General features: G+C 39.3%; 1 protein-coding gene across 1 annotated transcript in view; it reads right to left on the bottom strand.

The window, feature by feature from the left end:
• Positions 1-459: 459 nt before the first annotated feature.
• The window catches only part of LOC141443276 (uncharacterized), a 57,178-nt gene continuing 31,322 nt past the window's right edge, over positions 460-26,315 (bottom strand). Inside the window, exons 5-21 of the mRNA XM_074108485.1 lie at positions 20,981-21,144; positions 19,990-20,181; positions 18,247-18,588; positions 17,430-17,580; positions 16,030-16,172; positions 14,928-15,066; positions 14,075-14,262; positions 13,558-13,693; positions 12,419-12,580; positions 10,861-10,967; positions 9,854-10,345; positions 8,484-8,600; positions 5,325-5,391; positions 4,069-4,169; positions 3,026-3,199; positions 2,407-2,554; positions 460-2,010 (exon numbers count right to left, since the gene is read on the bottom strand). Of these exons, the coding sequence (XP_073964586.1) occupies positions 678-2,010; positions 2,407-2,554; positions 3,026-3,199; positions 4,069-4,169; positions 5,325-5,391; positions 8,484-8,600; positions 9,854-10,345; positions 10,861-10,967; positions 12,419-12,580; positions 13,558-13,693; positions 14,075-14,262; positions 14,928-15,066; positions 16,030-16,172; positions 17,430-17,580; positions 18,247-18,588; positions 19,990-20,181; positions 20,981-21,144 (4,156 nt within the window). The 3' untranslated portion in view covers positions 460-677. The remainder of the gene's footprint in view (positions 2,011-2,406; positions 2,555-3,025; positions 3,200-4,068; positions 4,170-5,324; positions 5,392-8,483; positions 8,601-9,853; positions 10,346-10,860; positions 10,968-12,418; positions 12,581-13,557; positions 13,694-14,074; positions 14,263-14,927; positions 15,067-16,029; positions 16,173-17,429; positions 17,581-18,246; positions 18,589-19,989; positions 20,182-20,980; positions 21,145-26,315) is intronic.

Raw genomic sequence — 26,315 nt, 5'->3', positions numbered from 1 at the left:
CATTTAACCGTCAGTTAACACTAATCAATGGATGGTGAAACAGCCCCTAAGGGTGGCTAGCCGGCGCGGGCGCAGGTACAATCCTATGCTCATACTATTGTTCAACAGGCGGCCACCCGCTCTGTGCAAACCGCGCCACCTAGCGTAAGCCCTAAGCACGGCATTTATATTAAAATAAATAAACCTAAACTACTATTTTTCTCATCGTCAATTCAACACAAAAACGAAAGTTTTGTGATCAAACTGACAATATTCTCATTTATTCCAAAATACCCTTAACTTTGTATCTATTACTAAATGTACTATGAATTAAAAGTATAAAAAACATCATAACATAAAAAAGTACAAATTGAACTGATGACTGTAGGAGCATTTTTTGGGACTAAGTCGCCTTAAAGGCCAAAGACGCTTCTACTTAATAATAATAGTTTTATGTTTCTAAAGATCTATCTCTAGGCCTTATCTGGGCAAAAATAAATCAATGCCAACTCCTGTCAGAAGTGTTTTGTGGATCAAACCGGATGTAATTAATCCTGCAGAATTTATTATTTTATAAACAAATTTTACAAACTACCTGATGTGATATTAAATAAAAGCTTTTAAAGACGAAACTGCATCTATTTAAATGTAGGCGCTTAAATCTAACTTAATTTAAATTATGTTTAAATCATCACATTTCAATTTTTCGCAGCATCTTTAGCTTCTCTCATACTCCTTTCTCTTTCCAACAATCTCTTCCTCACTTCTTCTGGATTGTACTTTTTCCTGTACACCCTTCTCACTCTTCTTACCGGATTGACATTTCTTGCTTTTATAACTTTTTTCTTGCCATAATTACTATTATTTATCACCGAAGGGGCTCTAGAATCTTCCAAATGTCTGAAATTTCTTGATTTTCTTGTGGAATTGTTGAATATGTCATGATTATTGGTTAATGTTGCTGGAGTTCTGGTGTTTTCTAAATTGCTGAAACTTTTTGATTTTCTCGTGGTATTATTAAAAATATCATAATTATTGCCTGTGACCGATGGAGCTTTAGTATCCTCTAAATGTCTAAAATTTCTTGGTTTTCTTGTTGCATTATTATATATGTCTCTTTGCTCTCTAATAGTCGCGTCGTAGAATACTTTGCCATTAATAATAGCTTTTCTTATATTTTCAGTAGTACTTAAAACTCTTGGTGGTCGGACGAACGTAGTTTCACTTACTTCTAAACTCTTGTCATTGTTTAACCGTTCTCTTTCTATTTCATCTTTAGTTATTTTACGTATTATACCTCTTCTTTCTGTAGTGGGAAATCTGTTACCAAAATTGAAATCTATCAAATCCTTATCAATTGCTATGTTTTTTGATTCTAGGTCTTTCTGTGATCTTTTTTCTAGAATTAGTTGGCCACCACGTCTTGAAGCAAGGAGTCGACCTAAAGCTTCTATTTGTCTCTCTTCAGCTTCTAAAGTTTTAACATCAGGTTCTTTGTCACCCGTTTTAGCATCTTCTATGTCCAAAACTTCTATAGAACCCGTTAAATCTTCTAATTTATCATCAATACCCTCTATTTTGTCATTATCTTTTGCTGCGACAATTGGTTTTATAATTTCCACATCCGAAACATTCATTTTTACCTCTTTTTCAGCAACTTTTTTCGGTTCATCTGTAGCAACTACTGTTTTGGACGTAGTCGTTGTAACTTTATCTAACTCTTGTGGAATATCGTCGGTTATGTTAGCAATGTTCCTTGCTTCGTCTCTACGTGTTTTAGTGTCATCATTAGGTTTTTCAGTGTTCACTTTTATAAATTCACCTGGTTTTGGTCTGGGGAGTTCAGGTCTATCTATTCTGTCTATATCTGGTCTTTCTGGTGCTCTAACTGGTCCTGGCCTTTCCGGTCTTTCTGGTATTTTGGGTCTTAGAGGTCCTAAATTGTGGTCCTCAGTAGGTGTTGTTTCGTTGTATTTAAAGTATGTTATGTTAGGTGGTGGGCCCTTGTGAAGATACGCTACAGGCCAATATCTGAAATATACAAAAATATTCAATATGTAATGTTTTATACTTGTTTTTATGTGTAAGTATGGTTTTTATCTGAACTTTAACAGTTCTAAAGTAATTTGTAGTTCATGGTTAATAGCAACGTTTAATGTAGAGGTAAAGGTAAGTTATGCATTTTTTGCGAGATAAAGTCCCGTTTTAGCACATAAACATTGTAACAATTTAGGGGATTATGCTGGAGCAACTTAAGAATTATTTTACCAAAATCAAAAAAGATGGTCGCAAAAAGTTTGATCTTGAGTGGTCAATTTGAAATTAGTTTTTTGTTAGAAATAGTATATTCTTGGGGTTACTATAAATACTTAATTCCAATTCATTTTTCAGTTTGAGGTTAGCGTTTTTTATTGTAGAGTACTATACCTTGGCACTCCCAAACCGCCAGGGACTGGTGGGTCTAGCTCCTGCGGCTCCTCTAAGGCCAGTGGAGCCCAGTGCCCACTGCTGGGCCTTGGGTAGTTGTGATGATACTTTATATGGGGTCGGCTGATCGGAGGAACGCGAGTGTAACCTTAAAATAAAGTAAATAAAAATCATCCTAATAATATTATCCTCGTAAGTCTTCGTGTACTTCACAAAGTCCAAATCAATTGCAAGAATAAATTCCGAACGTACTCGGTGGAGTACATATTTTTCGTTAAATTTATGTAAGTAATTACCAAAATCACAAAATTTAGAATTCTCGGCTCGGTCTGTAGAACGATGTATGATAAAAAAGTCAGGACTTACGAGGCTGTAAATGTGAAAGTTTGTGAGTATGTGTGTGTATCTGTATGGTTGTTAGTCCTTCACACTACAACGAGTTGATTTGAATGAAATTTAATTTGGTAATTGATCAATTGCTGCATATACAAAACACACAAATATTTGGTAGTTATTCGAGAATAAATGCAATCAACGGAACTAATTTAAAATGAAGAAATATTTTGGGTGTATGAGGTATTCAGTTATGTAATTAACCCCATTTATAAATAAAACACACCTGGCAAAGGATTTCCATATCTATCGTAGTACGCTGTAGGTCCATTTTTGTACAGATCATCCCAGTATTTTCTGTCTGCCTCAGATATGTACGGACCCAGTATAGGTTTGTCTCTATCCGATGAATAAGATGGCCTGTTGTTCCATGGTCCAGATGGATACCGAGATGGTGGCTCTGAAAATTCATGAAAAACATCAGCTTTTAAAAATATAAGCCCAACGTTCCTGGACTCAGGACAGGGAGGCTACTACGAAATTCAGAAATCGAAGTTCGTATCGCACCGTCTCTTTTACTCTCGTGTTAAATAATATAAGCGTCGGCGGGACGGCAAGATACAAAGTTCGAATTTTGCACTTCGTAGTATAGTGCCGCGGTGGCCTAGTGGATTCACTAATATTTCGCAACTAACGTTTTGCAACCTGATTCATTTCGCAACTGTTAATATTTCTGAAACTGTAAATGTTTCAGGATTCTTATAAAACTAACCTAACCTAAGGGGTTCTACACGATGGCCCTAAAATAAATACTGAAATATTTACAGTTTAGTTTGCGAAATGAAAAATTGCGAAATGAATTAGTTTCCAAACGTTAGTTGCGAAATGTACGGATACCGCGCGTAGTGATTTGACCTAAGTACTGATGTGCCAAAGGAAACTTTCCAAAATTGCGGAATTATTCATGTAAGAAAATTTCAGAAACTTACAATTTTGCGGATTGAAACTTTTCGTTTCTTAAATTTAAAATCCCTATATATCTTGTAAAATTTCCGAGAACCTTTCCAACTTTTTGGAAACTTTCCGCAACTTGCACATCTGTAGTTTGACCTATATGGCCTCTCAAGCAGAGGATCGTGGGTTCGAAATTTTAATAAACTTGCGAAGAATTTAAATTGTGTGTGTAAAGTTCCCAATCCGCATTGGGCCCGCGTGGGAACTACACCCCAAGCCCTCTCGTTCTGAGAGGAAGCCTGTGCCCTGCAGTGAGATGTATATAAGTCGAGATGATGATGATGGATGATGATGGTCTAACCTATGGGTACTAACCTCTGTTCCCTTGTGACGGGTGAGGCACATTATGCTGGTGGTAGGGGTAGTATTTTTCACTACACGGCCGCCATTGGTCATTCTCTGGTCCTACATAACACCTGAAAGAAAATAATTGTTAGTGACTGTAAAACTCGAGGTCCCCGGTTCGAATTCGGTACGTGTAGCCGTTTCTGCTGGGCTACTACGAAACTCGAAACTCGAAGTTCGTGTCGTGCTGTCCCTCTGACACTTACACTATTTAATACGAGAGCGAGAGGGACCGCACGACACGAACTTCGAATTTCGAGTTTCATAGTAGCCCTGCAGTGTTCGATAAATATTTCAGATGTTCTGGCAATCAATGGGTTCAATTCGCAGACCCAGATTTACTTTTCTGATTTTTCATGTGTCATAAAGTATGTGTTCTTGTTTCAGTATAATAAATTAAAAAAACCTTACTGAATGACCAGATCTTACGATATAAACTAAATGCCATCCAAAAGGTTCGGGTATGTATACCTACCCACTTTAGTGGCATTCGGTTTTTTTTTGACGCTGACTTGACACACTGCCCTGTATCTTGACATCCATTTTACTTTAACTGTTTGTTTTTTGTTTATTTAGGGCTGGTCGAAAATACAAACTGAAACATAGATGCACAGAAAAAACAGAAAAAGAGACCAGCGCTGGGAATCGAACCCAGGTCCTCAGCATTCCGTGCTGCGTGCTATACCGTTACACCATCACTGGAAAGGAGTACAGACACGAATAAAAAAAAAGTAACAAAAAATAACAAAAACAAAAAAGTTACAAAATTTGGAGGTGAAATAAAAAATACAAAAAGACTCCAAAAACCAATCTTATTTAGGGCTGGATTTAGAGTTCTAGAGATCCACGGGAAATAAAGGAGCGGAGGCCTCTAAGATGAAAAGGCTGTTCAAGATTTTCTTTGTAACTTCTGTTGTGGACGTCCTTATTCGTTGGAGCTGTAGCCCTTGATACCCTATCCCTTAAATTCGGTCTTGGGTATACCTATCTCTTTCCGTGGGTGTTGTAACATGCGACTAAAGGACCTGATGTGAGAGTGGACTGGGCTCTATTGCCACCTACGAACTCCAGCCAGATATTAGCTCTGCGGTGTGGAAGGCAAGGGAGACCACCACACAATTTTCCCAAAAAAGTCGTCGTGAAGGTACACCACTGATTCTCGACTGGCGCCCACGACCGCTCCGTCAAGAATGCAGCGAATTAAAGAGAGAGAAGAGAGTTTTTACCAAGGCTTGTTGAATCCCTCGCTGTAACCACAACGGTGGCTGGGGGCACAGCAATAGTCCCAAGACCCTGGAACAGAAGGCATCCATGAATACTGAATAGTCCAGAAGGGGAATTCAAATGATAATCTAAACGAGCCATATAACTCAATCTTTTTTTATACGGGCCACAAATGTGTTGAGCTATGGTGCAGTAAGACACAGCAATGGTTGTCAACAGAATTAAATTTAAAATTGTTGAAGTTCAATATAAGTTTTACGCATAATAACTCGGCAGGATACACGTTGAGTATATTTACAGTCAAGGGCAAAAATGTGGCGTTATCTGGTAAAAGGTACCTTGTTGTCGGTTCTAGTTTCCGAGATAATCGCGCTTGAAGTAAAATGTCGAAAAAAAAATTTTTTTCTTTTTTTACTCTATATTAATAAGCAGGGTCTAAATTTTAATTTGACAGAGACACAAGTTTTAAATCGATTTTTTATGAGTTAAAACATCCCTTAAAGTTTAGTAAGAAAGGTACCTTATTGTCGGTGCCGCTCTTGAATGCTTTCTGTGCGCTCGGTATCGGTTTGGAAGACGTGTCGGACGTCGGTACTTTGTCGGCGCGTCATCATCATCATCATCATCCTAGCCTATACGTCCCACTGCTGGGCACAGGCCTCCTCTCAGAATGAGAGAGCTTGGGCATTAGTTCCCACGCGGGCCCATTGCGGTGCTTGTCGGCGCGTAAAAAACGTCAAGAATCATCATAAAATGCGTTTAATTAGAGTAAGGTAAATCATCAATAACTGGCCACCCTTAAGCGGTAGCCAGTTAGGCCCTTATTACACTAGCGATTTGCGGGCGAGTTGAAAGCGAGGTGAGCGCGCAGCGAGTTCGCTTCGAGCGCGTAACGATTTCACCGCGAGCATGAAACGATATCGCCGTTGCGAGTTCGCTGCGTTAGCGCCGAAGACGCCCTATTTATTATACGAAAGTCTACAATATGGCGCTAAAGCAGCGAACTCGCCATGCACTCGCAGCAGCGACATCGTTGCGCGCTTGCGGCGAAATCGTTATACGCTCGCAGCGCCTCGCTTGCCTCGCTTTCAACTCTCCCGCGAATCGCTAGTGTGATAAGGCCCTTATTGACGATTTACGCCAATTTGTCTTTTTTTTATTCGACTGGATGGCAAACGAGCAAGTGGGTCACCTGATGGTAAGAGATTACCACCGCCTTAGACACCTGCAACACCAGGGGATTACAGATGCGTTGCCAACCTAGAGACCTAAGATGGGATACCTCAAATGCCAGTAATTTCACCGGCTGTCTTACTCTCCACGCCGAAACACAACAATGCAAGCACTGCTATTCACGGCAGGATTAGCGAGTAAGATGGTGGTAGCAATCCGGGCGGACCTTGCACAAGGTCCAACCACCTGCTGGTCTTTAGAGGTTGATTTATAGTAATAATAATAACGATTAATAGTTACAACTACAAATCAAAAGCATTTTTTTAGATCTTATTCTTAACTATGTCACTAAACATTTTACGACCGACAATAAGGTACCTTTTCAAATACGTTAATCATTTAGTGTGTTGAGACAAAATTATAGGTTTTTGGTAAGAGTTTTAATACTACAGTGTTCTTAAATTAAGACTATTGAAATTAATCGTAAGTTATTAGTCGTTTTCAAATGATATCACTTCATAATCACTAAATATTTTACCACCGACGATAAGGTACCTTTTAGAAAATATATAGTGATTGTACCAACTTTTTACTAAACTTTACCTTGAATTTTGAGACTGAAAAAACTAGTTTTTTAAGATTTGTTGAGTTAATTTGGTCTCATTTGGCTATGTTTTAGCGTACTAAATATAAAAGTTTGTTGATTTTGACTGTTTAATTACATTTGTAAACAACAAAGTTATTTTTGTTAAAGTTTTTTTTATATAATAAACAACGTTAATTCAAAACGGAGTAGTTCTTATTTAGTGTCCAATTACGCATAATATTTTTCCTTCGATAAAATCCAATGGAAATATACTATAAATAGAAAAAAATGTAAAAAATCCATCAACCTTTTTTTTTTTACTTTATGCACTTTGGCAAGGTAAACTATAGGAAAACCGTTGTCCAATTACAAAATTGTTCTTGAAACCTGAAAGCCCGTACAATCTACTCCTCAAATAGCATGTCATCTATGTAACTTCCAACAATAACATACTTTTATTGGGTGTATAAGTTTGAATTCAATTTTCTCATAATCACCTTTTCTGGCTTTTGAGCTTCAACATTTTTTTTTTTAATATCTATTAAACCTACATGCATGTTTCTTACATGGTTCGATAGCTAAATGTATGTAGATTATGGGGATATCGATAACTCAATACCGACAACAAGGTACCTTTTCCCAGATAACGCCACAATATCGACACGGTCAAAGTTACAAAAATATGTATACACGATGCACTTAACAAAAGGTGTCGTGGACGGTATTAGTAGCATTTGGGCTAGAAACAGTGCTCGACCGACGGTACGTCCTGACCGTCAGCGTTAACCGTCGGTTGCGCAAATTCATTCAGTGCTACACTGATGGCGAACTGCGACGCGTGTGTACAGTTCACAGGTCGGTCGCTCCGTCAGCGAAGCACTGAACGCATCCATACAATCTGATAGCTCGTCGGTCGACCAACGCCGCGCGACCAACGAGCCGGACCGACCGTATGCGCGTACCAAATCACGCGCGTACCGTCAGCGCAGCTGTGTGTGATTCATAGACTTGCATAGATATAGCTACGCTGGCCGACGGTCGGTCGAGCACTGTTTCCAGCCTCTGTGCAGTGAGTCAGGACATTGCTATTGTTAACTTATTACTCATCGGCTTCCCTCCCTTCCGGCTCGCAGGTCCAGTGTCTGGTGACGTTCTTCCACCGTCGTTCCACGTTCTTTGAACCACGTTCAAAGTCAAAGTCAAAATCAAAATAAATTTAGGCTACAACAAGCACTTATGAATGTCAAAAAAATCTACCACCGGTTCGGAAAAACCTCTGTTGAGAAGAATCTGGCAAGAAACTCAACGAGGTACGTTCTTAGTGCACATAGTTCCTCCCCGGCACAGACCCGGACACCGTGTGTGTAGTGACTCAAAATGTTACTTCTAACTTATAACTCACCAACTTCCCCCCCTTCCGGCTCGCAGGCCCAGTGTCCGGCAATCACGTTCTGAGCGCATGTGGTTCCTGTCCGGCATGGGAAACCGGACACTGTGTAGTGACTCCATGACACTGCAACTATTACAAATAATAGCTGTCATAAATTATTGTTATTTTTAATTTATTCAAAACTGTAATTAAAATAATGAAAATTGAAAATATTGTCCTATAAAACATAAAATGAATACCATAGTTAGTAAAATAATGATACCTAGTCTACATGATGATCTAACTAAAGTGATAGTTACATTCTATAAAATATCTACTCTATACTACAATGACATGATTTTTTTTGACCTGAAACAAAGTATTATAAAACATCATCATAAGATAAATTTCGAGAGTTGTAACAGAAGCTTGCTTTAACTTAGGGTACTTTTTATAAAATCGTAACGAAAGGGTCATACAGTCTCCCCCTCTCTTCTAGTGTGTTAATGCGATTGGTCGATACGACACGCTTCCACGCCGCCCCAATGGAAGCTTACCGTAAATAAAAATAACATTCACTTATCTTAAATAAAGTAAAAAACCTGTTTTTGCAAAAAAAGGTCATAATACGGTATTTGACAAATATACAGTGTTTAGCAAAGAGAAAACTTAAATCGGTTGAAAATTGCATTTATAGTGACTTTTTAAAACTATATATATACCTGTCTCTTTCTCAAACACTTTTCTCTATGCAGCAAGTATGGCGTTCTGGCGTGTGACGTCACATGCCAGTATGTCTTTCTCTGGCCAAACTTGAATTTCGAACCTTTATAACTTTGTTATTTGTAAACGTAGCTTTAAAAATGTTTCTGTATTCGATAGCAGGCATTGTGTAGTTTTAATTTATAAAACATATACAAAATAGTCAAATACCTACCGTATTACTTCATAAAAGTAAAAAAAAACCCTTGACATTGTCTTTTAAAAGTTCAATATCTCAAAAACGGTTGGTTAACCCCCGACGCAAAAAGAGGGGTCGTGTTATAAGTTTCACCGCTACGTGTCTGTCTGTCTGTCTGTGGCACCGTAGCTTTTTAGCGGGTCAGGTCAGGTTTTCTAGCGATGGATTTTAGATATGTTTCATCAAAATACGTTTAGCCGTTTTTGAGATATTAAACTTTGAAGTGACAAAATCGGGGGTTTTCCAATGTTTTGTCGGTTAGGTTATTTTAATGAAGAATGAAACTGTAAATTAACTTTCCATTTTAAAAGACCGCACCAAAATTCACGGCGTTCATATTTATAACAACCATCTTTTTGTGTGGTGGTAAAAAATAAAAGCTAAAGGCAAATACAAGACAATTAAAGTTTTCACGAAAATCTTAAATCTTAAGAATACTTACTTGGTCCATCTTCCTTGTCAATAGGGTAGGGCTTTACCACTGGCCTTGGTTCCGGCCTTACTACCGGCCTTGGTTCCGGCCTTACTACCGGCCTTGGTTCCGGCCTTACTACCGGCCTTGGCACAGGCCTCACTGGTCTCGGGTCAGGCCTAGGCCATCCTGGCTTATAGTCCGAAAAACCTGGGCGACCAGGATACCCTGACCCGCTTGGCGCTGAAGGTAAATAGGGTTCATAGGGCTTGTATTCAGGATAACTTTCATAATCGGGTTTGTAGCTTGGGTAATTTGGTCTGTGCTCGGGGTAAGGATAGTTGGGTTTGAAGTCTGGGCTGGTAGGTTCAAGGTAAGGTTTCTCGGCCGGCCGGTAAGGCCCGATTGGGCCGGTTGGGCCGGATGGTGGGCCGGATGGTGGGCCAGATGGTGGGCCGGACGGTGGGCCGGACGGTGGGCCCGAAGGTGGGCCAGACGGCGGACCGGAGATGTATGAAGGTACTGGAAAAATGAAAATACAGATTTAGGCTACAGATACAGGCTTTCATGGTTACTGGTTGATTGAATCCGACGCAACTTTGCGTAAATCCTTACTCTTTATAATAATTTAAATTAGCTGTATCCTTATCACTGCATAACCATTCTAAACATACGACCACGACAGTAAAGTTGCATTTGCGCGATACATTTTATACATTTGGGTAAGTAGTTCTACTAGCGTTTCAACCGCTATCAGCTTTCTGTCGCGTATATCAAAGAAATGGCCTACAGATACCATACAATTTTAACATTAGGTACCTATTAAAAAAGTACCATAAGCGCATATTTTTGTTTTATAAAAAAAATCCGCTACCGCTCATTTATGCAATGAATATACTCGTAAATAATGTCACACAAAGCAAATCGCCGAATGTTGGATTTCTGTCCGACTCTTTTACTTACACCTGCATCTAACACTATCTCTTTCTCTCTTTCTTTCTCTTAAGATCTGATTACATTACACTGTCACTCGTTACCTTCGGGTGCTGGCAGGTACCCAGGTCCACTGGGTACATCGGGACCATTAGGCGATGAGGGGTACGGAATTGGTACCAATGGACGGGGTAATTCCAAAGCATGGTCCCTAGAAACAGGAATAACGTATAATAATGTTAAAAAAACCCATGGTAGCCTAGTGGTTTGATCTATGGCATTTTAAGCAGAAAATCGAGGGTTCAAACCTAGGTATACTTCGTTTTTTTAGGATTAAAAAAAGGGTAAACAATCTTGACGAGTATTTTAATTGAAGAACTTATTACTTATGATACCAAAAGCATGTAAATGATCATATTATTATGTCCTTGCTAATTGTTATTATTTGCTGTGACTTATTTTTCAAAAGTGTTTTTCAATAAAAAAAACACGTCAAGTTCGCTTACCTTCTTTCAAATGCTAAAAAAAACGAAGTATAGGAAGCAAATTTTTAAGTTTTTCGAAATTTATGTGCTAATTATATTTGAAATTTACGGTTAAGGAAACTTAAACGGGCCTGCGTGGGGACCACAACCCTTTCATTGAGACATATAGGCCAGTTATCATAATCAAACCCAAATGTAATTGGTTTTTAGAAATTAAGTAAAAAAAAACGAGTTCATGCGGCATCTTTTTTGGCAAATAGTCTTTTCAAAACCGCAGTAGAATAAAAAAAGTCTTAAAGCTACGCCACGCGTTCCTGGGAAAACAGCTCTTAGCAGACGGATAACAAAGTGTGGTTCCGCTTTTGCCTTTTGAGGTACGGAATCCTAAAAAAACTGAAGTGTGTCGTTCCAAAAGAAATTGCTTTGGAAGTAGCTTACTGATAGTAGAATGTGTTCGCTAAGAAGGCAATAGAGACCGATGGAGAAGGATCGCGAAGGCAGCAACGACAATGAGATACCTCATGACATGAGTCATGGCGTGCATTGAGTAGGCAGCGGGGAAGACTGCGCTAGTGCTGGCGCGCCTTTCCGAACGTTCCATCCTTTTCCCAAAATACCCTTTCCCAAAACACCCGTTCCAGAATAACGGTTTCCTAAATCGACCGTATGCCAAAAGACCATAGCATCCGTATACCAAAAGACCCGATTCTCGTAGCATCCGTATGCCAAAAGATCTGTTTCTCATTTTCCGTAATGTAAAGAGGTTTCACAATATCTACGTATTAACAAGCGGGTGTTTTGGGAAACGGATATCAAGACAAACGTATCTTTTGGGAGAAGCACATTTTGAGAAATGATTATTTAGGAAAAGGTAGTGACGGGAACGGTCATTTCGGGATTAGGTTTTTTTGGGAACGTATATCAAGTCAAACTTATCTTTTGGGAGAAGCACATTTTGGGAAACACTTATATCGGGAAACGGATTATTTAGGAAAAGGTAGTGACGGGAACGAATGTTTAGGGAACGGATGTTTTGGGAAAAGGACAGAACGTTCCGAAAGGCTGGCGCGCTGTTGCGGCGCAAACTACCAACTGCCTACCCTGAGATCGACCCTATGCACGCCAATGCCATGACCACGACCCCTCTATCAAGAGTGTCCAATTTAGAAGAACTTACTCATAATGCTTCCTGTGGACTTTCCGCCAGCACTGTCCATTGAACAGGTCGAAGGCGAAGAGCCAGTCGTCTGTAGAATGCTCGTAGTCCACACCTTTCTGGAGGTCAAAGAGACGGATCTCCGAGAGCAAACAGTTGTCAACTCCTGGTGGAGCGTTGTTACTGGAATACAAAAGTTGGAAAATATATACTGGAATACAAACTATGTATTGTACGAATTCTGGGAGAATACTCAATGCAAAGGTGTAAATTAAATAGAAATAATCTTACATATTTTACATACATACATAAAATCACGCCTCTTTCCCAAAGGGGTAGGCAGAAACTACATCCTTCCACTTGCTACAATTCTGGCATACAACTCTCGCTTCCTCTACATTCATCAATCTTTTCATGCATGCACGTCGGTTTAGAGTACTCCGGACCCGACCTTTCTTCAGACCGTTCTCGATTTGATCGAGGTAAGTTCGTCTAGACCTTCCTCTTCCAACATTCCCATTCACGCTCGCCTTATAGATCTGCCTCGTCAATCTATTTTCATTGATTCTCTCAACATGCCCAAACCATCCCAGCATCCCTTTCTCAATCCGTGTGACTATACCTTCTTCATTTACACTACAGCGTTCCCTTATCGCACTATATCTAGAAATAATCTTAGGTTCAAAAAAATCCAGTGGTCCAGTAGAAGAACATCTAGGTAAAGCTGCAGTATTAAGGGTTCAAATGGCCCCGTAATGCGGCACCAATCAGCTTGGCCGCGCTGTCGTATTGGAGGTAACATTCAGGATTTCGATGGCTTGCTTGTAAGAGAAGCTTAGGCATTGAACGGGGCGTCAGTACAGGCTGTCAGCTGTCAGGACAGGACTGTTCGTTCTTCATTGCACCCACGCGTGGCCTCGCACCGCGGCACCAATCAGCTTGGCTGCGTTGTCGTATTGGAGGTAACATTCAGGAAATGACATAGGTGACTTACTTGTAAGAGAAGCTTAGACATCGGAACGGGGCGTCAGTACAGGCTGTCCCACAGGACTGTTCATACCTAAGCCGCGCGTGCCCTTGTATCGCGGCAATAATGAACTTGGTTGCGTTGTATTGGAGGTAACATTCGTAACATTCTGGAAATTAAAGCTATGACTTACTTGTAAGAGAAGCTTAGGCATCGGAACGGGGCGTCAGTACAGGCTGTCCCACAGGACTGTTCGTCCCTAACGCGCGCGTGGCCTCGTATCGCGGCACCAATCAGCTTGGCAGCGTTGTCGTATTGGAGGTAACATTCTGGAAATTAGGTACGATAATTTAATTTAAGACTAAGATTATTTCACGCCAGGAGACTACTCGTTACTGATTCAGGAGCGTGTTGGTGCGTGGATATAAACCGTGTAACCGAAACACAATCCGTGGATGTAAACCAAATTCCCGCAAAGATCAACACTTTTGGGACGCTAGATTACATTCGTCTAAACGCGCTTAAGATACAACAACGTGAATAAAGCTGCGTTCCCACCAGAGATGTGCGAGGATGTGTTGCGAGGAATGTGTTTTTCATGAACCAATAGAAACGCTTCAATTACCAATCCTCGCACAGCAACGCTCTGGTGGAAGCAGCTGAGCGGAGCGTTGAAACGCAGCTTAAATTATATTTCAGGCAAAACTGACCTTTCTTAGGCTCTCCAGCAACAGCGCTATCAAACAAGGCCGGCTCGCACCCTCTTCCGTAATTCCCCCTGGCGTACAGCTCGTGCCCTCTGGAGGGGCGGAGACCTCTGCCAGCAGACAGAGAAGTGGGGGGCGACGTTGTGAGGATGCAGTTAGGGAGGTCCTCCCCTATTGTTGGAGCTGAGAACCTGCGGAGAATTGATGATCTTACACCTTTCCAATGAGGGTTTCTACGTATCGTTAGATCCGTTTGACAACTTTGACATCTGAATCTCGTCTCTGATTGGTTAAATATTTAAATGAGGCAATCGCCTTTTTTATTTAAGTAGCCTGTATAGTGTCCCACTGCTGGGCAAAGGCCTCCCCTTTTGACCTCCACAACTCCCGTTCTGACGCAATGTCAGGCCAGTCTTTTGCGTACGTGTCCAGACCCTGGGAACTGGAAGAGCTACTGGTCCATGAAAGAGCATATGAAGGGAAACCTTCCAATAACACTTAAGCGAAAACTTGTCGACATGTGTATCCTGCCCGTCCTAACCTACGGTGCACAAACATGGTCCCTGACTGAAAATCAAAAGTCCAAACTTAAGGGCGATGGAGCGTAGCATATTAGGTGTGAAACGGATGGACAGAATCCGGAACACCACGCCGCGCTCAAAACACGCATAACCGACGTTGAGACAAAGACTGCTAAGCTAAAATGCGACTGACCCGACTGACCCACGTCTGTCGCATGCACCCACAAAGGAGGGCTCGTACAGTTACTTGGTGGGTGCCGGAGCACGGCCAGCGACATCAATCCATAAGCTTAACAATATACAGCCTTAAACATAGCAAGGGGACCTGTCCTTACCTAAAGCTGAAGACTCTGCAGAAGAACCCCTGGGCCCTGATGCACTCAGCCTCGCAAGCACCCAGACCTGCCACGGTCAAAGCCGCCCTCGCCACGGACTCGGACACTACCATTCCTGAACGCACGTGCCAGAAGCATTCTGAGGACATAGACGTTTTTGGGTCAAATTATTTTTGTTGCATTATTTCCTGAACTAAGTATCTTCAAATCAAATTTCATTTAAACAACAGCAGTTGCAGCATGAAGAGGTGACATACTTTCGCATGCTGAAGTTATTGTTGAAGACGCTCTTCCCCTCCTTCTGAACGTCGTAAGTAATAAATAAGTTTTTGGTAAAAAAAAATTTTTGATACAAGCTTTTTTTGCTGACTGTACTTATATTGTCACTCAAACTAAATTTGCGTACTAAATTTCAAGTCGATGCCATTATTTGTTGAAGAGTTCCGTCCAGTGAAGACGATCCTGGCCGGACCACCAGGATTTCACTACCAGATTATTGTATTGTCACGCAATTTACATAAGTATAAGATAAGATAAGATAAGATAATTTATTCAATATTTTCAGTACAAAATAATAATAGATACAATATTTTACTAAATTCTATGTAACACGTTTGCCTGTAAAGGGTTAGTAGAAAACTCTGTGTCGCAGGCCTAAGAGAGCTAGCATAATATAAAATAAAATTAAATTAAATTAAAAATTATTATCTAAGCTTAACAGTGAAAGCATTAAAAGGTAAAAAAATATGCGTAGTAATCACAATGGTATAAAAAACAATTGAATTTAAGTAAAGTAAAGTATTATGATTGAAATAAGCCACATTGTAATTTTTAACCGGGTCAAAGCCGATCCGAAGTTTGCTGACTAAGATTATACTACATTGTACATGCCTAACGTAGTATACCAGATTTCAAGTCAATCCAACTTCTGGAAGTTGATCGAATTTAACTTGCAAGATTTGATTGCAGACAGACAGACAGACAAAGGGACAGGTGAAACTAAAATAAAAGCTTGTAAAAAAATAAGAATCATACGTCTTTAGCCAAAATGTACATGAAAATCTGATTTCCGTATCCTTACATATAATAGATCATTGCTTACCGCTTTCAACCCAGGGTTTATGGGAAACAGCACAGTCCTGAGGCATGGCGTACACATCAGATCCCGTGTCGGCAGACAGCTCCAAGCCTCGGTAAGGACGCTCGCTGAGAAAGCAGTTGTCGGAGCCGTGGGAATTAGAATACCTGAAAAGATAACACTAATAAAATCATCTTCATTGTCAACCGTTGGACGTCTACTGTTGGACATAGGGCGCTAGTCAAATAGGCTGGAAACGGCCTGCATCCGTGCCGTGAGCCATCCGTCCATCTCGTTGGTGGGAGTCTTATGCTGCGTTTGTCGATCCGCGGTCTCCACTCGGCCTCAACCGGCGGTAGATTTTTTTGTGATTTTGAAATGGGACTGGGTGGGTCACGTTTGTCGCATGCACCCAAAGAGGAGGGCGGTAATATGGTGGGGGCTGACGGTCATCATGCGTTGAGTTGCCGTCGATGTGCTGGTAGGCACCCGCGTCACCATGCTCTCAACGATATCGTCCAGATAGCCCTCAGATCGGCTGGCGTTCCATCCGTGCTTGAGCCACCGGGCCTTAGCCGCACGGACGGCAAACGGCCCGATGGCCTGACGTTGGTGCCGTGGGAGGGGGGCAGTGTTTGGTGTCGGACACTACGTAAGCACTTTCGCCGACACCCATCTCAGTCGCACTATACGTGGCGGGAGCGGCGGCCGAATCTCAGGCGGCAGTGAAGCGGGAGAAGTATGCTCCTTTCATTTATTTATTTATTCAGACAACAAAGATCCATATATTATTACTGGTTTACTTATAACTATGCTCGAGATAATAATATATATTCGTCCCCTTGGCGGTGGAAACGGCGGGCTGCTGGGGAGCGGATGTAAAGCGTTTTGTGCGGGATTTGGGCAGTCGGCTCAGACAAAAAGGGGACCCTCGCTCCGAGTCATTTCTGGTGCAAAGGCTGTTCTTAGCTATTCAACGTGGTAAAGCCGCGAATTACCATGCAGTGGTAAATTAGTTTTTTGTGCCTTTGTTTTATGTATTTTTGTGTGTAATTTGAATTTTACAGTCCATTGGTGTTTAACTGTAATTTTAAGCTGTAATCTTTTACATAATATATAAACTAGACTAAATAAATCATAAATAAATATCACGGGACAATTCACACCAATTGACCTAGTCCCAAAGTAAGCTTAGCAAAGCTTGTGTTATGGGTACTAAGCAACGGATAAATATAATTATATAGATAGATACATACTTAAATACATAGTAAACACCCAAGACCCGAGAACAAACATTCGTATTTTTCATACAAATATCTGCCCCGACACGGGAATCGAACCCGGGACCTCAAGCTTCGTAGTCAGGTTCTCTAACCACTAGGCCATCTGGTCGTCATCAAATCATACCTATTACAATAACGTACCGGTAACTATAAGAGACGCATTTGAATTCCCTTTCCTCAAAGCAAGCCGCTTCGCATTCGAGAACGTTCCGTGCATGGAGCGACCTCCTGATGGAACCAGTGCTGAGGGACATTCCAGGACGCCGCTCTGATGTACACTCTTCACCTGGAACTAGACAAATCTGTTTGGTTATACTAGTTATTTCTAAATCGTCAAACAAAGTATCAATCAGCAGTGGTTGAGCAAGTTGCAATTGTCACGTTATGATAAGCTATTAGTGAAATCTGTTTTGACTAATGCATTATTTAAAAAATGAAATTTCAACTTTAACAAAGTGCTCTGCATGTTTCCATAAACAATAAATCTGGGGGCACGGAAGTGCTCCCGCCAAGTCGAGCAAAACAAAGGCACAGCCGTACCATACTTTTCTCGAATAAACTTGAACGCAAATGAATTAAAGATGACATAAAATTCTCATTGACTATTCACTGTGCGAACTGCAAAATTCGCTGTGCGAACAGGGCCTTACTCTTCTAGACTCAATGCAAGGATCCGATCCGCTTCTAAATTTGAACACATTATAATTTAGAATTAGGCTGCCAGTAAGGCCCTGTCCGCACTGCGAATTTATTCCGCGCGATTTTATTCCCGCGAATTATATTCCGTGCTTTACATACCTACAATTTCTTTGCGATTTTTTTTCCGCCAGGGCGGATACTCGTATAAGATTCAATGTGTTACAGAATTGCGAGAAAAAAACCGCGCGGAAAAAATTCGCAGTGTGGACAGGGCCTAACAAACATAATCCCTGCAATGAGTTAACATTGCAGTACCTACCTTTCTTAATATCCGGAGGTCCATAAAAAGGTTTCAGAGGCTTATAGAAATTGGATTCCCCGTAATCCAGTCCATTCGCGGTCCCTGAGCTGTTCCATCTCCCCCTTTTCCAGGAACCATAGGAGTAAGGATGGATCTCATCATCACCATCCCTTCGAAGATCATTGTAGTTGAATTCTGTCTTAGAGCCCATGTTAACTCTAGGCTCGAAGGGTTCTGAGAGTCTCCAGTGGTTGATGGATTTGTGGTAGTCGTTCCGGTTTTTATAGTAGGAGTCGAAGCCGCCATAGACTCCTCCATATTGACCCCATGATTCTAGGTCGTCGTTGCTGCGGCCTATGCCTTTGGAAGAAAAAAGGGATTAACAGTAGCGCAATCATACCTACTCGTACGACCCATTAATCCAACTAATATTATAAACGCAAAAGTTTTTATATTGAACTATATATTTATTTATTTATTTATTCATTCAACAACATTGATACAGTTAGTATTTCACTAATATTAAGACTTATTGTGATACTGATCCAGATAAGCGTTTAGAGACAAGTGTGCAGTAACAGCCCAAAAAGACCAAGGCCTGTGTTAGGGCTAGTTACATAGAAGCGTCATCATTCTGAGAGAGCAATCGATCGCCGCTTTTGAGCTTTGGTTAGTGTCAAAAATTTAGTTGAAAAACAAAATAATAACAATAATAATATATTACATTATGTATATCTCTTCGTAAAGAAATAAATACATCAATTATAAACTATTTGTAATATATTTGTAATATAGATGTGTGTAAGCAAAGGCTGACCATTAATATAAAAAACCTGACGTGAGGGCAGCACTTCTACGTTATATTGCAACATTCTTTACACTTACTATACGATACGTACCAGTCACATTGACAACGGTGTCGGTGATATTATTTAAAGTAATATTGTCTAATCCCTCGGACTATTTACATTGTGAATTAGGTAAGTATTTTCCTTCCAAGGCAATGGATAATATACGGCATTTTAACACACAAAAACACAAAATAACACTTTAAAATACCACGCGCAAACAACGTTACACTTTGACAGCAATAGACAGATGACCTTTGAATTTAGTGTTACCAGTGCTAGAAATAAGTTATAATGGTTTTCCGCAATATGGCGAGGTTTTTATAATTCTGGTCAACCTTTAAGTATAGTAAGTATGTAAGTTTGTTACTCTTTCACGCAAATACTACTGAATATCGTTGAAATTTGGTATGAAGATAGCTGAACATCTGTAATAACACATAGTTTTTTATCCTGATATTCCCACGGTGTCGGTCTCGAAATCTTAAACTCTGGATTTAGAGTCATGAAATTTGGCACAATTGTTTTTAGTGACTAGAAGACTAAGATATAATTTTGTGAATTTTCCTACGAAGAACTAATAAGTTAGGAATTGTGCCCTTGCTTGTTCTAGTAGGCGGGGATTAAAAACCATGTTCTGCGCGTCATCTGACATTGGATCACGCGCGCAAACCAATCCCTGCAGGGCTACTACGAAACTCGAAACTCGAAGTTCGTGTCATGCTGTCCCTCTGACACTTATACTATTTAATACGAGACCGAGAGGGACGGTACGATACAAACTTCGAGTTTCGAGTTTCGTAGTAGCCCTGCTGCTTTGTTTGCAACTTCGAAAATGATTCGTATTTGAATCATAAGTCGTTTTGGTTTATTTATTCGTAGAAATTTTCACAGTAACAGTATCAAAACTCACCTATCTGGTACGGGACGTAGAACTGATCCTCGACTCTTCTGTTATAGTTCCTGTCCCTTTCGAACCCGTCGTGCCTGTAGCCCTGGAAGTCTACCCTGTCCCATTTGTCGGAGCCTGATGCCCATTTGTCTTGTCCCGGGACCCAGTTGGCTGGAGAAGGTTTGGATGACAGGTAACCAGAGTGGAGGTGCCCTAGAATAGGATGTTAAGTGTGAATATTAGAAATATAAATGCTTAAACAATAACCTGACTTAAGCAACCTAGAAAAGTTGAAGAACCCTCTTGTATTGTAGCTTCCGCTGTTTTTGGCTTCTAAACTCACTCTTTGTCGGTCCTGATTGCTCCTTTCATCCACTAAAAGGCCGACTGGTAAAGATCCCTTAAAGGGATAAGGTCCCCTTTGTACAAGTATCTCAAGGTTTAATTTTCTTTTTTTTTACAAGCTTTTATTTAGTTTCACCTGTCCCGTTGTCTGTCTGTAATCAAATCTTGCAAGTTACATTCGACCAACTTCCAGTAGTTGGATTGACTTGAAATTTGGTATACTTATGTAAATTGCGTGAGAATATAATAATCTGGTAATAACATCCTGGTAGTCCAGCCAGGATCGTCTCCACAGGACGGAACTCTTCAACGGTTAATGAAATTTGGTATGCAATTGTAGCTTGGGTGACAATACAAGTACAGTCAACAAAAAAAAGCTTGTATTAAAAATGAAATTACTACCAAAAACTTATTTTAAATAAATATACCTACCGTGACACTTGACACCAATCAACCATACATACTACAACACATACAAACAACCATAGGTACTAGACAACGGATAATCATAGTTAAATAGATAGATGTATTCTTGCATATTAAACACCCAAGACTCGAGAACATATGCGTGTTTTTGTACAAATATTTGCCCAACCGGTGATCGAACTCGGAACCTCAAGCTACGTAGTCAGGGTCACTAGCAGCTTAGTTATCCGGTCGTAGTTACCTGGTCCTCTCAGAGACTCCGGGCAGTTAGGCTCCAGGCTGTTCCTGTCGACCTCATAGAAGTCGTAATCCTTGTCTTCGACGAAGTCCCGTCGAAGGTCGAAAGCCTCGATGGGCTTTGTCATCAGCTCACAAAGACCCTTTCCACGGAAGGAGGGGTCCAATCTGGAAGAAGTCAAAGTCAAAGCTAAAATATCTTCAGCCAATTTAGTCTGTAACACTAGGTACCTATGAATGAAGTATGAATGTCAATAAAAATCATCCAGCGGTTCGGAAAAATCTCTGTTGAGAAGAATCCGGCAAGAAACTCAAATGAGGTATATTCCTTTTAAACAGATTTACAATGTTACTAGCTATTGCCCGCGACTCCGTCCGCGGAGAAGTATTTTTACAGGTGGTAGGACCTTGTGCAAGGTCCGCCCGGATTGCTACCACCATCTTGCTCGCTAATCCTGCCGTGAAGCAGCAGTGCTTGCACTGTTGTGTTTCGGCGTGGAGAGTAAGACAGCCGGTGAAATTACTGGCACTTGAGGTATCCCATCTTAGGCCTCTAGGTTGGCAACGCATCTGCAATCCCCCTGGTGTTGCGAGTGTCTATGGGCAGTGGTGATCTCTTACCATCAGGAGACCCACTTGCTCGTTTGCCATCCAGTCGAATAAAAAAAAAGTATGAAAAATAGTTTAGGTCCTATTCTCAGACCTACCGAATATACACAAAAAAAAAATCATAACCGATTGGTCAAACCGTTTAGGAGGAGTTTGGTCACAAACATTGTGATACGAAAATTTTATATAGTAGATTTAAGAGGAGCCAGTACGCTCGCCGCTGATCGCAGTTTCATACAAAAGTAGTTTCGTTTAATTTACAAACAACACACAGTGTTTATATTATAAGTATTTTTACTGCTTTATGGTGTGCAATAAAGAATATTTGTATTGTATTGTAACACACTGAAACAAAATAAAACCATGCGACTATAATGGGAGCAGCTATTTTGATGTTTATGATTAGTTTTCGTTCATATTCAATGTAACATAATAAAATCACATTAATTTTAAGTTTTGTATGAGAAATGGATATTCGTTATTGTTTTTCCCGTTACATTTTATTTTAACTTAACCTAATTATAGCATCGTAATGGCTGCTCCCATTATAGTTGCGAAGTTGCGTTTGTAAATTAGAACGAAGCTACGGTTGTATGGGGACTGAGCGTACAGGGGACTCTTAATAACTTACACCCCCTACATTCCAGTTCGGAAATGTTTTGTCATCGTATTTTGCCGGAAAACTTCATGTTTATCTTGTTTTCTCAACTAGCTAACCGAAGTTTACTGAAGAAAGAAAGAAATAAAGAAAGAATGGGGTAGGCAGAGCACACGAAACGTTACCGTTTCGGAGCCACTTTTAGCAATGTTAGGTTTAAAATTTGACCAAAAAAATGATACATTCATTTATTTTATAATACGTCGATGGTATGATATCCAGTTGGTAAAGCTATAGCGCAGGTTCAAATCCTATACGGATGAAAATCTTTTCAATTAAAAAAAATCTTGTTAAACTACATAATTCTACATCTGTTAACTACACCTACTTATTAGTACTTATAACTGCTATCATCAGTAGATCATCACACGTCCTCCACTATAGTGTCACAGCCTTGCGTTTGACCTGATTTAGCAGCGCGTGCGCCGTTTGTATAGATGATGAGAACTATTTATGCTAAATTGCTGTTTGGTTAACATTGACAGTTCTTTTTAACCGACTTTAAAGCTGCGTTTCCACAGAGATGTGCATGTGCGCGGATAATTATGTTGAGATAATTATGTTATGAACTAATAGAAACTCTTCATTTACCTATCCTCGCACAGCACCGCTCTGGTGGAAACAGCTGAGCGGAGCGAGGCGATGTAAATGAAGCGTTTCTATTGGTTCATGAAAAACACATTGCGCCAGTCATATTCAGGACACAACTGAAATATACTTCCATATATTTAGACCGCAGCCATTTTTTTATAATAAAACGAAACGTGCATCAAGTGTCACGCACCATGCTAGAATGAAAGCACTGTAGGTACACATATTTTCAAAATGGCTCTCTATTAAAGTAGTGGTCGCAACTGTCAGCGTGGTAAAAAAAAAACCCGACTGCCTTAAAAAATACTAAAAACAAAACAAGTCTAGTGGGCTAGAACTTTGTTAAGTAGCTAACTTAAAGTTCAACCAGTCGGGACCCATTAGGTAAGAATTTTTGAGCGACACGATTTAAATGGGTCCCGACTGTTGAACTTTAAGTTAGCTACTTAACAAAGTTCTAGCCCTTTAGACTTGTTTTCTTCTTTTTAGTATTTTTTAAGGCAGTCGGGTTTTTTGATTTTTAAATTTATTGTTTTATTTCACTCTTTTCTATAAAAATGATATAATAAAACGATTATAACCTATATTTTGAATGGACTAATTATCAGCTTTCATTTGATACCCCACTCGATAGGTTTGAATAAAAAACATTTGAAAACTTACAATTTGGCGCCAAAAAGCCGCCATTTTGATTTTTTAATAATTTCATGTACCCGATTAAGACGAATCCAATGACGTATCATTTATCAAAATCGATTTAGCCGTTGAGTAGTTACTAGAGGACATAGGAATAGACATACATACATACATACGCGTCAAACACATAACCCTCCTTCTTCGCAGTCGGGTAAAACGGGCCCTATTCTGTGACTAGAACGTTGACTGTACTAAGGTACTTTGCTACAACAATATGGCACCGTACATTCGCGTCTCATTTCCAGTAGGAAATAAAAAACTATAGCCTCGAACCTATCGCTCATATGATCAGCATTGTGTGATCACCTTGGTGATAGGGCGAATTGTAAGCCTCCGAACAGTCGATGTATGGAACGTTCAATGGATACAGTTTTGAATAACTTTTTGACATATGACTTAGCCGCGAAATAGAGCGAAGAGTGGAGAGCGGTTACACGCTAAAGGTATTCCAGTTGCAGTCGCGTCACTGGGTGAATAAACAAACAAATAGACTTACAAACTTTTGCGTTGATGATATGGTGATAATATTTCTAATTCATTAATATATTGGCTCTGTGCACGACATCAGCGCCACCTAGCATCCGTAACTTTTTTGGCTCTGATGTTCTGACGTTTTAAAATTTCATTGTGACATTGTGACAAAAATCAAACCTATAACGTATTAATTTATAATAAAAAAATACTGTAATACCGTGAGTTGGGTGGAAAAAAGGTTGCGAATTCATTTTAAGTCATTGAAATTAAATGAGGTAAGTAAAATTTATTCAAAAAGTGTGTTCTATTTTCGTTATTCAGGGTTTGTTTACTTCATGTTTAGTTGTACTTTTACTGTAAAACGATAAGATAAAGTTATCTTATTGGTTTCTTTGAATAAAAGTAAAATTATATAATTGTTCATAGGTATATCGCTAGTAATAAATTAAATATCGTTTTCAGATTAAAATGAGTATCATTTTGAAGACTGGTTTTGTGAGTATCACTCAATATAAAATTTCAACCACAAACCGTTTCATAAGGAAAATTGTTGCTGGACATGTCCGAGATGTAGAGGAATTAAGAACAAAACAGGGACAGTGTTCAATAATTCAAGCTCGCATCATAACACAAACATCTATTACTAAAATTAGGTAGTTAAAGTCTATAAAAATTGCTTTGTTAATGACAGATTCATATGAGTATGACAGATGACAGAGCCTAGATTATTTCTTCTTTTGGCCACTATGAGCGCTGCGATAGATTTCATTCCCCCACCTAGTACTTCGCACCCTCCCAATAGGTATTATTTGGCATGAAATATGTTTTCCTATTGCTTAAACATTGTAAAATGCTTATTTGCTTTTCTATCTTAATACTACCTTAATTAGTACAAAGTACTTATTACGACAGTTACCTTTAGTTTATTTTTGCGGCTTGTGTTGCATTCTTCCTGCCATTTTTCACGAGGGGTGAGGTACGAGTATGTATACAGCGCACGCCTGTTCATGGTAAAATTTGTTTCTAGTAACTGATGCCTGTTACGTCGAATATGTGTAAGCAAATTTTTCTCTCCCTATTTCTAAAAATAATGAAATATAATAGTTCCAGTGATAAACTATTATATATCATTATTTCGTTTCGTTTCCTGGTCTATTTACTCTTCATTCAACTTCTAAGATATGTCCGGATTCAAAGAGCTTTTGTCCTATCAGCATGTTTTAGCCTCACTGACAAATTTTGATAATTGCTCGAATCCAATTTTATGATTCATTTCATATTGAAAAATAATAAGTATGATCGTTTCATTATTTGACAGGGTCCGGAAAGTTTCTTTTTCTATCGGCACGTTATCGCAACTGGTAAATTTGTGTTGCCATCAACACAGTTCCTGTACGCCTCTATGACTGCTTAAATGGTTATTATGAGCATTTCTAAAAAAGTTTGTACATTTTGCGGAAAGCATAGGCTAATTTGAAATTAATAATTTTGTATATTATTTTAAATGCATTATTACCTACTTCTTAAAGATTCTAAATAATATATTTCTTAGAGATTGTAACAATAAAATAAGCTGTAAAGTTTAATCAACTGAGTCGAGGCAGTCGATAATTCCTATTTTGTGACTAAGATTCAATTAAGTATAATAAAAACCACACACATTATTTAGTTGCTTTTATTGAAGAAATAACGTAGCACTTATAACATTGTTGACGTTTTAATGCTAATTCTTACTCTTTTAAGGTCATTACAAAAATAATGAAGATAATTACTCCTTTACGTTACCATTTGGTCAAACGTACCCTGAAAAGTTACAATATAATGCACATTTCTAAAGTTCCATTAATATTATTTGGAAATTATCATTATTAAATTGGTAAATATTCATCTGAAATATTTAAAATATATGATATTTTAACAAAATATAAACAAAAAATATCAAAATCTTCGTATTTTTTTACGGGACAGTAACAATAATAGGAACATTGGTAACAAATTAGGAACTCTAAGGCACAGTATGCATTAGTCGATTTTAATATTATAATTATATTATAAATAAACACACAAAATAGTTTTTCTTCATATTAAATAAAAATAATTATTTTGTAATTAAATCATATAATACAGGGTGAAATCAAAATCTTGATACAAAATGTTGTGTTATATTATTTTTTCATACCTTCTTATTATAAAGAGATCGCAGAAAAACATTTAAAAATATTAACTTTTGACGTATGTATGTAAAGTCTTTAATATTGTACATAAAAACATGAAATTAACAGTTAACAACAGAAATAGATGTACAATGATG

This window comes from Choristoneura fumiferana, chromosome 27, assembly GCF_025370935.1.
Source record: "Choristoneura fumiferana chromosome 27, NRCan_CFum_1, whole genome shotgun sequence".
Taxonomy (NCBI): Eukaryota; Metazoa; Arthropoda; class Insecta; order Lepidoptera; family Tortricidae; genus Choristoneura; species Choristoneura fumiferana.
The sequence above is the reverse complement of the archived record's forward strand: the minus strand, read 5'-3'. Positions and strand labels throughout refer to the sequence as shown.